At 49.6% G+C, this 13,731-nt stretch overlaps 1 protein-coding gene across 3 annotated transcripts in view; it reads left to right on the forward strand.

The window, feature by feature from the left end:
• Actn1 (actinin alpha 1) overlaps nucleotides 1-13,731 on the forward strand; it is a 99,203-nt gene that overhangs the window by 60,434 nt on the left and 25,038 nt on the right. For all 3 annotated transcript variants that reach the window (XM_052739449.1, XM_052739450.1, XM_052739448.1), the window contains exons 3-8: nucleotides 871-990; nucleotides 6,387-6,473; nucleotides 8,687-8,774; nucleotides 9,237-9,315; nucleotides 11,922-12,003; nucleotides 13,362-13,447. In XM_052739449.1, the coding sequence (XP_052595409.1) occupies nucleotides 871-990; nucleotides 6,387-6,473; nucleotides 8,687-8,774; nucleotides 9,237-9,315; nucleotides 11,922-12,003; nucleotides 13,362-13,447 (542 nt within the window). The remainder of the gene's footprint in view (nucleotides 1-870; nucleotides 991-6,386; nucleotides 6,474-8,686; nucleotides 8,775-9,236; nucleotides 9,316-11,921; nucleotides 12,004-13,361; nucleotides 13,448-13,731) is intronic.

Here is a 13,731-nt window from a genome sequence, read left to right on the forward strand (position 1 = left end):
TGGCCAATTCTTTGCCAAAATGTTACGTGAATGCCTTTAGTCCATTCATGTGCCTGCTCCTGTCTGAAGCCTTCTGAGTGCAGACTTGACTGACTTTGTTTCTGTTGTTATTCTGGTTGCTGAAACCCCACCAGATGCGCTCATTAAGCTTCGTTTATAGCATTCTTGGGCTCCTCTAGTCCGCATCTACTGATTCTTCCATACACAGGTTTCCATACACTTGTTTCAAATGTCATTCGGGGGTGCAAGTACATCGTAGTGGGAAGGCTGTGGTAGTTGCTCACTGTATATGTTAATTTGTCTGCCTTTTAAGACCTGTCCTTTCCTACTGGACTACAATTACATGAAAGGCAAGAAACCTATTGGCTCTCATATACCCAGCACCTCAATCTCTGGCGTCTATTAGGAACATAATAAATAAATGTTGAGGCCAGAGAGACTGAGGCTTGCTGCTCATCCAGAGGACCTGGGTTTGGTATCAAATATCCACAGCTTGTGACTCATAATTGCCTGTAACTCTAGCTCAAGGGCATCTAGTGCCCTCTTCTGGTCTCCTCAAGTACCTGCACATACATGGCATGCATACACACACAGACACACACACAGACACACACACACAAATTTTAAAAAGTATTCTTAAAATAAAGCTATAAATTTTGAGCGAAGGCACGCAGGTTTGTCTCTGAGAAGTAGAAGAGGGAGAAGCGAGATAGAATCAACTTCTCTTTGATTCCCGAGTGTTAACTCTGAACATCCGAGAGACGAATCATGCATGTGCCCATTTAAGAAGCGCTTCAGACGAGGGGGGTGAGGGTGGCCCTGGTTCCTGGACAATCCTACCTCACCTTCATGTTCTTCCTTCTTGATCAGGCGAACGCTTGGCCAAGCCAGAGAGGGGCAAGATGCGCGTGCACAAGATCTCCAACGTCAACAAGGCCCTGGATTTCATAGCCAGCAAAGGAGTCAAGCTGGTGTCCATCGGGGCCGAAGGTGAGAACGATGCCGTGTGGTCGGTGTTTCCTCGGTCCTTTCTGCTCTGACTCCTGTAATGACACCAGGACTCGCCCCTTCCCCAGTCTTTCACTGTAGTCCTTATGATGTGCAGCTGCACCCCGAATGCTGAGCACCTCACCCAGTACCTCCCTGCCCTCCGTGTCCTGCAGGAGTGCTCTGTGGCTGACAGTGCCCTGGGGAGACCCTGCTGTTCACAAAGCAGCATTCTTAGTAGCTTCTCCCTGGTTCTTTGCCCATCACATCAAGACTTTTTTTTTTTTTAATACAAAAAGCTGTTGAAGCCATTGTTGTGGCGTGCTCTTCACAGTTAGAATGTGGCAGGGCTTCTGGTGTATCTTGTGCCAGCTTGAAGAGCAGCTAGACTATTCTAGCTGGTCCCTCTGATGGCATTATCTATGAACACAGCACGTGTTCACTGGGCACTTGCTGCGGGATGCCAAGGGATTGAAAGACGCCATCTGACTCACTTGGCCAAGACATGGCCATGGTTATGTAGATGAGGGCTCATTTGTCGTGAGGAAAGCCAAGCTGAAATGCTTTAACCTGTGACCCCACAGGGCGGAGCATCTAATGCTTACCCTCACTATAGACAAATATGCTTATAGATGACCATGATGCTTGCTCTGGTCCCATCATCTGTAAGTGGACAAGCTAGAACCCAAGTGTGTAGGCAGACTTTTCTTTCCCTGCCCACCAGTTCCCAAATAACCGATATGGAGACTCAATATTAATTGTAAATGCTCAGCTGATCGTGCAGACTTATTACTAACTAGCTCTCACAAATGAACCCAGATACCTCATTTCATACATGTCCTGCTGCCTCTGTGTCTGGGTGGCGACTCCTCTGACTCTGCCCTTCTTCCTCCCAGCATTCTCAGTCTGGCTCTCCCCCCTAACCTTATCCTGTTCAGCTATTGGCCAGTCAGCTTCTTTATTAGCCAATGAGAGTAATACATATTCACAGTGTACAAATATTGTTCCATGGCACAAGTCCAGTTCTGTATGATACCAGAGAAATGCACCAGGGTGAGGGTGATATTGTTCCCCCTAAATCTGTGAGAGCCGATCTCCTTGTGGGTAACGAGAAAAGTCCTTTTTTTTTTTTTTTTTTTTTCTCTAGACACGGAAGGGTTTTATGCCCATTCATCAGCTTTAATAGGGGCAACAAACTGCAGTGTGTCAGGTTGAGTCTGGTTGACAAAGGTTTTGGTGAACAGCCGAGCACAAAACCATATCTGTGTGCCCGTCATCTGGTACTGCTTTGGGTGTGGACAGTGAAGTTCAGTCATTGCTGCGGAGACCATGTGGCCAGTGAAGCCAAAACTATTTCCTGGCAGGCCCTGTATTGAGAAAATTGGCTGACCCTTCTCTTAACTATTAGGGTTGGTGCTCAAGGTGGCAGCCATACCTCTGGACCCTGGCACCCCTGTGACTCTGAGCATCTCAAGGGCAGAGGCTGCAGTCTCTTCAGCCTGTGGCCCCAGCCTCTAGCTACTGATACTGGGTGTGTGTTCGAAGCACGAGTGTGTGGCAGGTACTTACTTTGTGGCTGGAAAAGCATTCTTTGCTTCTTACTAAAAAGAAAAGAACATCTTGTTCTACTAGGGAGGGGTGAAGCCTGGCAGCGTTTTCCCAGGCAGGGAGAGCCAAGAAAAATGCCACTCAATGGTCTGGCACCAGTTCAGGTCCCCACTAGGGTAGGAAAGGAGAGAGTGTGGGAAATGGGCTTGGGTGAACAAGAGGGATGGGTGGGGACTGCAGTGAATTGGAAAAAGCTTTTCCTTCCAAAAAGGATGGGCTTACATAGATCCCATCAACTGTTGCTGAGTGGGAAGGCAGGGTCACTATGGCAGGTTTTTTTTTTAAAAAAATGAAGTCAGAAAAAGCAGAATTTTAGAAAGGAAAATTGTGCAAAGGATAACCGAAGAGGGAGGGAGAGAGGTAGAAGGTGCGTCAGTGTCCTGGGCTAGCCTGAACCTGACCCAGCAGGAGGCATCCCTGGGTGCCTCCTCAGGACAGTGGTGAATTGGGTTTGACAGACCGTCTTTTAGGGTGAGGGGGGCCGAGGCTCAGGAAAATCTCCAGAGAGGTAGAATGGCAGGTTTCTCTAAACCGGACTGCGCCTCCATAGCAGAGCCCAGGTCAGGCTCCAGGGCTGAGGTCTAACCCTCATCTATCCTGACGGGCTCCACTGTGTCCCCTGGGGTCCAAGGCCGAGGCAGCGAGGGACTCTTTAGCTAAGCACACCCCACTGTCTCTCCTTTTCTCTAGTTTTGTTTTGGTTTTGGTTTTTCGAGACAGGGTTTCCCTGTGTAGCTTTGCGCCTTTCCTGGAACTCACTTGGTAGCCCAGGCTGGCCTCGAACTCACAGAGATCCGCCTGGCTCTGCCTCCCGAGTGCTGGGATTAAAGGCGTGCGCCACCACCGCCCGGCCCTTTTCTCTAGTTTTAATGTTGCCTCTTCACTGTGACTTAGAATTCACTAAGTTCTGGGGAAGGGCCAGAGGACCCCAAAAGAACTGTCCTGCTAGTGCTCGAAAGGTCCCCAGTGGGTCATAGTGTTTGGCTCTCGTGGAGTCGGGCAGAGGGGAGGGGAGCCTCCATTCCAGGAAGGCTGAACTTCAGTGTCCATCTTTTTATAGGCTTTTTTTAAAAAAAAATTCCCCCTCAGAGTCAAAATGCTGCCGGTAAAATTTCATTGTAAGGATTTTTTTTCTCTGAGTCATTAAAACCTCAGGAATGCAATGTTGAATGGTTCTGTTAATATCTGTTTGAGCACAGCTGAGCTGTTACCTGGGCCTGCCTTGGGAGTGGCTAAGCTCTGCTAAGTCCTCCAGGGCCAATGACAAGCCTGTGTGCTCACTGTCATTCATGCCTCGTTCGTTCATTCATTCATTCATTCACTCATTCATTCATTCCTGGAGGCCTTCCTCAGTGCTAGGCCTGTACTGGGCTCTGAGCGGTGATGCGGGACAAGTAAAGTCCTGACCCTTGTCCATCCGGAAGACAACGGGAAGAACCTGCAGATGTCAGGTGGAGAACAGATGGGTGGTCGAGGAAGGCGGCTGTGGGATGGCCTGTGGGAGGGGAGGGACAGGCCACGTGGATGTTCCTGGAGAGGGAACAAGGAGGATGCCAGCGAGGATGGAAGGAGGGGTCCAGGATGCTCAACCAGTCCAAGAGGGCCTCGCTGGCCACTGGACTCTGGGTGGGGTGGAAAGGCATGACTTTGAGCAGCAGAAGGACGATGGGGCTCTGGGGACTTCGGTCACTCTTTGTCCTTTGAACAGAGTTTCCATGGTAAATAACTGAACAACAAGGGCATTTAGACAGGAACCTCACTCCGCACCGCGGGTCTTTGGCCAGGGACAGAGATAGAATTTCACTGCCAGAATTGAACAGCTCTGAGATGCTTGCTCCCCGCTGCCAGCTTTTCAGCGAGATTTTTTTTTCTTTTTAAAGTCAGATTATGCCCCTAGTTAACAGTGTCATAATAATGTGTATGCGTTTAAATTTGTTTTTCAAGTTTACTAATTTAACGTCTGGGAAAATGAGACCTGTTTTCATGTTCTGCGTTCCCTCATGTCTCTTCACCTGTTTACCTGTGAGAGCTTAGCGTCTGTGCCTATCAATTTAAACGTTTTCAGTGTTACGGATGTTGATGAACTGGAGGTTGTAGATGAAAAGCACATCTTTAGAAAAAGTAAGTCATTCTGCTGAGGTGGGGCTTGGTAACAGCGCACCTGTAATGCCAGCATTTGGGAGGCGGAGCAGGAGGACCCACAGGTCAGCCTGAGGACATGACCCTCCCTCATCCCAGCTCTCCATACTGATTCAGACGCCTCCCCTGCAGCGTTTCCTGCAAAGCTCTGGCTGAGCGTGCTGATCAGGGAAATGGTTGTCTGCTGCCAAGGCTCTCGGGGACTCTTAACGTGGACCCGTGGCCCATCGCTGTCTGTGGCTCTCTCAGCAATGCATCTCGTGTCTCAAGTGAACACTGGTGTTCCTTTGCCCAGCACACCAGTGCAGAGGGGAGTAAATGAGATATCCCTTGGGTACCTGGCTCTTCACTGAGCACCTCGCCGTGGACCAGCTTACTGTCTGGAGCTGCAGCTGAATCTCACCTTTCAGCCCACGCGAGACCAAGAGAACTCCGTGGCTTAGGCTGATGTGTAGTATGTCTATTTACTTGTTTACATGTGTATTGTATCTACTCCTTGGGGATATGAGTCCTCAAGGGAAGTTGCTCTTTTTCTGCCCTCCCCAATAATGAATTAATAACCAACTCATCAGCGCCCTCTGAAGAGGAATGGACTTTTACTTGCTTTTATTTTGCATGCGCTCGCCTGCATGTATGTCTGTGTGTCACGTGCTCGCCTGGTGCCTGTGGAGGCCAGAAGAGGGTGTTGGATCCACTGGAACTGGAATTACACATGGTTGTGAGCTGCCATGTAGGTGCTGGGAATCGAACCTGGTCCTCTACAAGAGCAACCACTGCTCTAACTCCTGAGTCATCTCTCTAGCCCTGATTTATATTTTTACTTCTCTGTTTCTAGGATATATACATATATATGTATGTGTGTGTGTATGTATATATATATATTTTATATATATATATATATATATATATATAGAGAGAGAGAGAGAGAGAGAGAGAGAAGGAAGGGAAATGTAATAGAATTGTAGCATATAAGGTCTGAAAAATGTGAGGACCAAATATAGCAGGTTGTCTGAGCTGTGGTCTTGAATGGGTTTTAAAAACAAAAATCTATTTTAATGCTTAGGGCATTTTGAGGTTGACCAATCAGAGGGTTGGTTAGGATTGCAGCTCTTAAAATGGACGTGTGTGACTTGCTGTTGTTCATCCTGGCTCTCTGCATGAGTGGCTATTTTAAGAGCTGTGATTGGCCACAGACCCCCTAGGTCATTCATCACCCCTCCTTAGAACCTCTGTGAGAGCTTAGAAATCTGTCCCCTCCTGTCTGTCAGACTGGGTGACTGTGGTTCAGGTAGAGCGTCCTTTCTGATGGACCCATTCTTCCAAGAGAATCTTGCTCAGATGGGTTTCTCTCTTGGTATCCATCCTGGTCGATCCACTACCTTTCACAGACTTCTTATGAGCTGGGTGTGCCTTAGACAAGGGGAACTCTGTTTGAGGTGCGTAGGTTCAATCTCCAGCACGCATGCATAAATACATACATACATACATACATACATACATACATACATACATACATATTTTTCCCCCCTTCTGGAAGTGGGGGATTTGTGATGTTTGACTTCTAAGGGGTACAGGAAGTGACATGGGAATGCTGGGAATGTGTGTCTGTCTTGTTATGATCCACCTAACATGTCTGGCCACTGTTTCTATAGAAATTGTGGATGGGAATGTGAAGATGACCCTGGGCATGATCTGGACCATCATCCTTCGCTTTGCCATCCAGGACATCTCTGTGGAAGGTGGGTTTCTGCTGTATTCTGTTCCCTCTTGAACTTTCACCTCCCCACTGGCCTTCCCTTTACCTAGTCCTCTTCTCTAGGCTCATCTAGAACTCCCTCACCTGGGGCAACAATGACCATGACTTCAAATAACTGCCCCCAAGTATGTTGGCCTACCAGCAGTCCTCATTTCCAGAAGACCAAGGCCACTGTGGTTGAGTCTTAAAGCCTCACTGGGCCCTTAGCGGAAAAGGATTAATCATAGGAAAGTGAGCGGGCCCGTGTCCACCACTGCTCCCATAGCACCCCCTGGTGGCCACTTTCCAGGTCGGCACAGGTTGCCCTGGTATGAGACAGTAATTCTTTGATTGCTTACTCCAGCCATTTTTGAGCTTTGTGTCTGATACGGTGCTCTTATCACTTACTGTTTGTGGTTTGCTATGTGCATGATATATGCGTATAAAAACCACCTCCTTAAATGATGAGATTGAGATTAAAATGCTTTTAAATATGCACATTTAAATTTTTTCTTTTATGTGTATGGGTGTTTTTTACCTGCCTGTATATCTGTGTACTGTGTGTGTGCCTCGTGTCCCAGAGTCCAGAAAAGGGCACTGGCTCTCCTGAGACTTGAATTACAGTTGTGAGCTTCCCAGTGTGAGTGCTGAGAACTGAACTTGAGTCCTCTGGGAGAGCAACAAGTACTTTTAACCACGGAGCCATCTCTCCAGTCCCATGAAGATTTATTTTATTTTTTTTAGTTGTGTATTTGCATGTGTGTCCATATGTGGTTATGTACAGGTGGGTGCAGGTGCCCTCAGATGCCAGAGACATTGGCTCCTGGAGCTGGTGTTACAGATGATTGTAAGCTACTCTAGCATGGGCACGAGGAACCAAACCAAAACCTCTAGGAGAGCACTAAGTGGTCTCAACTGCTGAGCCCTCTCCAGCCCCATGCCAATTTATACATAGATTATTTATTTAATTAGTTTACTTTGAAACAGGATTTCACCATGTACCTCTGGCTGTCCTGGAACCTGTTATGTAGACCAGGCTGGCTTTGAACCCCCAGAGATCAACCTGCCTCAGCCTCCAGAGTGCTGGGATTAAAGGAATTCACCACTGCACCTGGCTCCCCGTACCAATTGATTGTGCTTGAAAAATTATAATCTTTAGAGCTGTAGATCCTTCAGCATTATTTTAAAGTCCATTTTATTAGTTAAAAATACGTGAGGTCAATCAGGTTCTTTTTACTAAATGCTGCCACCTGCAGTTCACAGGTCTGAACACACGGAGGCAGTGCATTCTGTAACCTTGGAGTTGGGAGTCCCCCACCCCCCCATCCCCTCAGAGAGGGACAGGGCACCAGAGCCAAATCAGTACAGTAAATAGGAGGAAGCCTGACTTCGGATGAACCTGGACAGGAAGGAATCCTTTCTTCCTGTTCCTCCATGTTCGCCCCACAGGTTGCGTGATCCCCCTGTCCAAGGGCTTCTGATCATGTGAATTTCATAGGCTCTTCCAGTTGTCCTTGAAGTGGAAAACAGCTGTTGAGTTACTGCCTATCACTATCACTTCTTGAATAAAAGGGAGCTGGGCAGATACCCTGGCAAGCTGCAGCTGTCTGGACATTTTAGTCTATGGTACAAGTGGCTTGCTTTTCTATTTTTTTTTTTTTAGATTTATTTATTCATTACGTATACAGTGGTCTGCCTGCATGTATGTCTGCAGGCCAGAAGAAGGCATCAGATCTCATTATAGATGGTTGTAAGCCACCATGTGGGTGCTGGGAATTGAACTCAGGTCCTCTGGAAGAACAGTCAGTGCTCTTAACCTCTGAGCCATCTCTCCAGTCCCCCTATTTATTTATTTATTTATTTATTTTTATAATGTATGGGTGCTCTGCATGTATGACTGCAGGCCAGAAGAGGGCATCAGATCCCATTATAGATGGTTGTGAGCCACCATGTGGTTGCTGGGAATTGAACTCAGGACCTCTGGAGGAGCAGCCAGTGCTCTTAACCGCCGCCAAGCCATCTCTCCAGTTCCGCTTTCCTGTTTCTTAAGTAACTTTTTCCAGCTTTGCCAAACAAATAGACAGGATGGCCTGGACTTCTTTCTTCCTTATAACAACAGAGTTGGGGTCTTGAGGCCCCCATAGGGCCTCTTAGTAGCAGTATCCTCACTTCCCAGGTCAGCCCACTGACCCCGCTCCCCTTCCCCCTTCTTCACAGAGACATCGGCTAAAGAAGGGTTGCTTCTGTGGTGTCAGAGGAAGACCGCCCCATATAAAAATGTCAACATCCAGAACTTCCACATCAGGTGAGTGCTGGAGCCAGAGACTCCCACAGAGGCCGGCTGGCCTCCTGGGGATCTCCCCTCATCCCTTGGTTGGAAGAGTCAGAAAAAAAAACCTTCTGGGGAAGGGTGTTGTCTCTTTGAATCCGCCATCCCTCCCCAAAGCATCTTGGGCCTGACTGCTGCCTGGTACAGCTTTGCTCATGTTTATGATACTGGTAAGACCCCCCCCCCAAAGATCATGTCAGGAAGCCTGGCCCAGGGTTCCAGAGCTCTGTTGGAGGTGTGTGGGCCTTAGCAAGGGGAGGGTGGACGTGGCAGGTTCATCTCGACTTGTAACCACTCAAGAAAGCTTGACCCCGATACCTGGGAATGTGGCAGGCAGAAGTCTCCCTTTCTCTCCTGCCTTTTAAATCCTGCTCCAGAGGATTTCATAATGAATGGCAGAAGTCATCACCTTGGCCCACTCTCTCTCTCCCTGGACAGTTGGAAGGATGGCCTTGGTTTCTGTGCCTTGATCCACCGCCACCGGCCCGAGTTGATTGACTATGGCAAGCTGCGGAAGGTACGTGTGCTCACCTGATCTCACGCCGTCTTCTCCTGTCAGGAGGGAGGACGGGACAGGACAGGACCACTGCTCAGAGCCCAATGCCCAGAAAGGTGTTGGCCTTCTGGGCCAGCTTGGGAAGCGAGCAGAAAAATCGCTTTCTCTGTTCATTACCCAGTGTGCATGTCACAGATCCCTGTGTACATACACAGCCCGCCAAGAAAGCTACCAGCACTGAGGCCACAGTGTTTGAGTGATGGGATGCTGAGTGACAGTTCTCCTTTACATTATTTCTGGTTTCATAAGGTGACAGTACTCATGGCTGATGTAAAACATCACGTATCCTGAGAGACATTTTGTCCCAGTGTCCCTGTCTAGTTGTAGGTTTGGTGTCCTGTGTTGTCACTCGGTTTTAATTATGCTTTTGAGGTGGTGGTGGGTTTCACTATATTGCTCAGTCTGGTCTCCAACTCCTGGACTCAAGTGATCCTCCTGCCTCAGACTGAGACTTGAAGTTGTGTACCGTTATGTCACCTTCATTTATATTTGGGTATCAGTGGTGATTTTCTTGAGTGAGAAGTGTATGTTGAGGGGGAGAGGAGGTGGGCCTTTGTAAGCTCGTGGTGGTTGTAGGTGTCCACGCTGTTCAAAGGACACTGGCCTAGACCTTGGTTGAGGCCTGACCTGAACCGTTCTTACCTGCCATGAAGCCGGTGTCACGAGCTCCCCCACCCACCCACTGACCTGGAATGGAATGGAAATGGAACCCACCAGTGTGTAGGCCGCTTAGCAAAGGATCTTTTTAGGAATACAAGCCTGTGTCTCCCCTTCCCCCGGGATACCTGAGGACAGTGTTCAGTCTAGCCTCCCACCCTCCGCAGACACACCTGTGCCCCAGAGCGTCTTGCTCACCAAGATGTTCTTGCCCTGGCAGCTTTTTTTAGGGTGTAGGTAGATGAGCAAGCTGCCCAAAACAAAACCAACCCCCCCCTCCAAGATTTGCTAGGATGAAGAGACAGATTCCCACCCCCCTGCTCACCGGCAAGGGCCCGTCTGCTAACGGAGAGGAGCCTGAGGCCTGGTCCTGGGTCCAGGGCTTGGGCCCCCGTTCTCAGGGTAACCTCTAAGGGAGAGGAGTCCCAGCCTACCAGCTCAGCTGTTTTTGAAGGGAAAGTCCGTATTTCATGTGCCCATTGGTGAGCGCCGACTTCTGCTTTCTGACTTGTGAACAAGGCTGCCTGCCGTAAACACCAGCAGACACATCTCTGTCTGAGACCATATTTTCAGTTCTTTGGTGTCTCTCGGAATCCTGTGAACCACTAGATTGAATGAGAATTCCATGTTTAATTTTTTTTTAAGTTTTTTTTTTTTTGAGAAATAAATTACATCATTTTCCTCTTCCTCCCTCCAGACCCTCCCACGAACCATCCCCCACCCCGTTGTTCTTCCAAATTGTGGTCTCTTCTTTCCTCTTATTGTTGTTGTCTTTATTATTGTTGTTAGTGGTTTTGTGTGTGTGTGTGTGTGTGTGTGTGTGTGTGTGTGTGTGTGTGTGTGTGTTCCTAAGTACATACATATGAACCGTTCAGTCCATGTAACGTTACCTGTATGCGTATGTCTTCAGGGCTGACCATGTGACGACCACTTGGCGTGGAGAAGACCGTTTCTCCAGCTCTCAGCTCTCCTCAGTTGCCTGTGGTTCTTCCTGTAGGTTGACGCTTTCCCCTTTCCCCCTTAGCGAGTCTGTCCATGTCATCTTTGTTCAGGTCACATTTAGGCAGCCATGTTGGTGAGACTTCTTGGGGATAGTTTCTGGCATTTGTAGGAGACAAGACCCCAGCAAACTCTCTAGCTCTTACCACCTTCTTGCCCCCTCTCTCACAGCGATCCCCGGGCCTTAGGTGCAGGGGTTTCGTTTTTCGAGGACCCTCCAGGCCCTCCTCCCCAGCAGCTGCACCGTTCTGTGAGACTGACGGGCTGCCGGCTGGACTGGGGAGGCATTCGGCTGTGCCATTTTACCTTAACTCCCTGTTTGAAGTACATTCCAGGGTGCAGGGACCCAAGATCCCCCACAGCCTTGTGCACCCCTCTCCCCATTTAGCTCTCTGGAGAGGATAGCAGAAGTGGGAATTATCAGAAAGCCATGGCTACTTAGAAGACCCCAACATGTGGGAAAACGGCGGCGGGGTGGGGAGGATGGGGTGGAGTGGGGATGGGGTGGGGGGGTTCAGCTTCTAACTAACCTTTCAGCATTAGGAGCACACAGCCCAGCTATTGAGTTTGGAGGGGGAAACTACGTCTGTGTTCCTTACCCACGCGTCCCGCGAGGACTGATGGTTCCCCTCTCCCAGCGTCATTTCTTAACGCCTCTTTCCTACCCCAACTCTAGCACCAGGCCCAAGTTTTTCACCCCTTTTCCCTAATATACTGAAGCTGGAGATGGGAAGGAGAATGTTTGAAGCCTCCAGCTAGTGGCCCCTGGCCCTGAGGCCAGCCTTCCTTACCCAGAACCTGGGAAGAGCTGGTGGCGCGCCGTCACCCCCGCCCCCATCCCCTCCCAGCTGGGATAGGCTGTGACGTGTGACTCTCTGTATGATCGATCACTTTGCCCTTTTCTCCTTTAGGACGATCCGCTCACAAACCTGAACACGGCCTTTGACGTGGCAGAGAAGTTCCTGGACATCCCGAAGATGCTGGATGCCGAAGGTGAGGGCATTCCCCCATTGCTCCCCGGCAGCTGAGGCAGGAAGCGGGAGGGGCTGTTTGCTGGGACCTCAGCTTGAAGAGCTGGGGGGTCACTTGCCTGCCAGGGATTCTGTGTGGTTCGGAGGAAGAGGCACTGACTGGTAGCACGCAGACTGCATAGAGCGAGCTTCTTGGAGAGGGAAGAGGAGGCCTTCCTCCTCTGCCCCTTGTCCTTGGAAGAAGCGGGAACCATGGCCACTGTCCCTTGGGCTCCCTTCAACACTGATACCATTTTACAGTGTCGCAGCTCCATGTTGAGGAGCTGAAGGGAGTCTAGGGTATGCGCAGGGATTGGGTGGGGAGGGTGTCCAAGATTGTCCCCAGCCCTGTGTTTCTGGCAACCCCACCAGCGGCATTCAGGAACATTCCAGACATGCACAGAAGTATGAGATGGTGTATTGCCCACCGTGCCAGAAGGATTATTGATAGTCCATCACACCTTATTTTTCTTCTTTGTCCTTTTGCTGTCTTTGTTGGACTGTATTAAATCCAATCTCAGTCACCGCTACCTACTTCCAAGTACGTGCCTTAAAGATATGGGTATTAGCTGGGTGGTGGTGGCACACACCTTCAATCCCAGCGCTCGGGAGGCAGAGGCAGGCGCATCTCTGAGTTCCAGGACAGCCAAGGCTACACAGAGAAACTTTATCTTGAAAGACCAAGTTGGGGAGGGAGGGGAGAAAGATGGGTATCTTGCATGTAATCAAAATACTGTCCACAGACCAGATGTGTGACACGTGCCTGTCATCTCAGCACTGGGGAGGCTGAGACAGGAGGATCATGAATTTGAGGCCAACCTGGGCTACCTAAGTGAGACTCTCAAAAACACAAAAAATCTGTTTCACATCTAGCAAACGTGACAGTAATTCCCGATACATCACCTGTCATCCTCATAGCCAGGGTCCCCTGTTGAAACTTGCCATTGAGAGTGGGCTGGCTTTAGTCCATGGGTTGGCTGTATTCATGCATGTGTTTGGTTGGTGAGTTCTATATGTCATTTCCATCTTCAGCCCATCCCCGCTTCCTTCAACCCCTTTTATTGATGCCACTGACCTTGTGGTTGAGGAGAGCCACCAGTAGGGTATTCCCTGTGGGCTTCTTTGCTTGCCTCCTGGGGTATCACCTTCCCCATTCCTCTGTGTCCATGTTCCTGTTAGTGGAAGTTGACTCTGGAGGCTGGCTAGATTCAGGATGGGCCTTTTGGCAAGGTTGCTTCCCAGTTTGCAGGCTTCTGCATCCATCATCCCCTTGTGAGATGCGCGGTACGTTCAGTAGGCAGCTTTAACTGCGGCTCTCTCTTTCTCTCTCTCTCTCTCCAGACATCGTCGGAACTGCCCGGCCGGATGAGAAAGCCATTATGACTTATGTGTCTAGTTTCTACCATGCCTTCTCTGGAGCCCAGAAGGTACCTGGGACCCCCTGCTCCTTCTCTGCCCAGCACACCTCATGCCAGATCCCAGCCATGCCCTCCTACCCTTCCCTCCGTCCATCCCTCCATGTCCCGGTGCAGGTGTCTGGAAGGCCTGGTTCTGGTCTTGGGGCTAGCCAGCTGTATTTATGAAGAGGTCTTGTTCGCCTCCTCTCTCACACTACTCTGCGGTCTCTCACCATGTTTTAGGACCAAGAACGTTTAGCAAGCGCTAGTCCTCTGGAACCAGCTGCGTGGCCCAGGCCGGAGGGCTGGGTGTG

Source organism: Peromyscus californicus, unplaced genomic scaffold (assembly GCF_007827085.1).
Source record: "Peromyscus californicus insignis strain IS unplaced genomic scaffold, ASM782708v3 Scaffold_15__1_contigs__length_86483966, whole genome shotgun sequence".
In the NCBI taxonomy this organism is placed as follows: domain Eukaryota; kingdom Metazoa; phylum Chordata; class Mammalia; order Rodentia; family Cricetidae; genus Peromyscus; species Peromyscus californicus.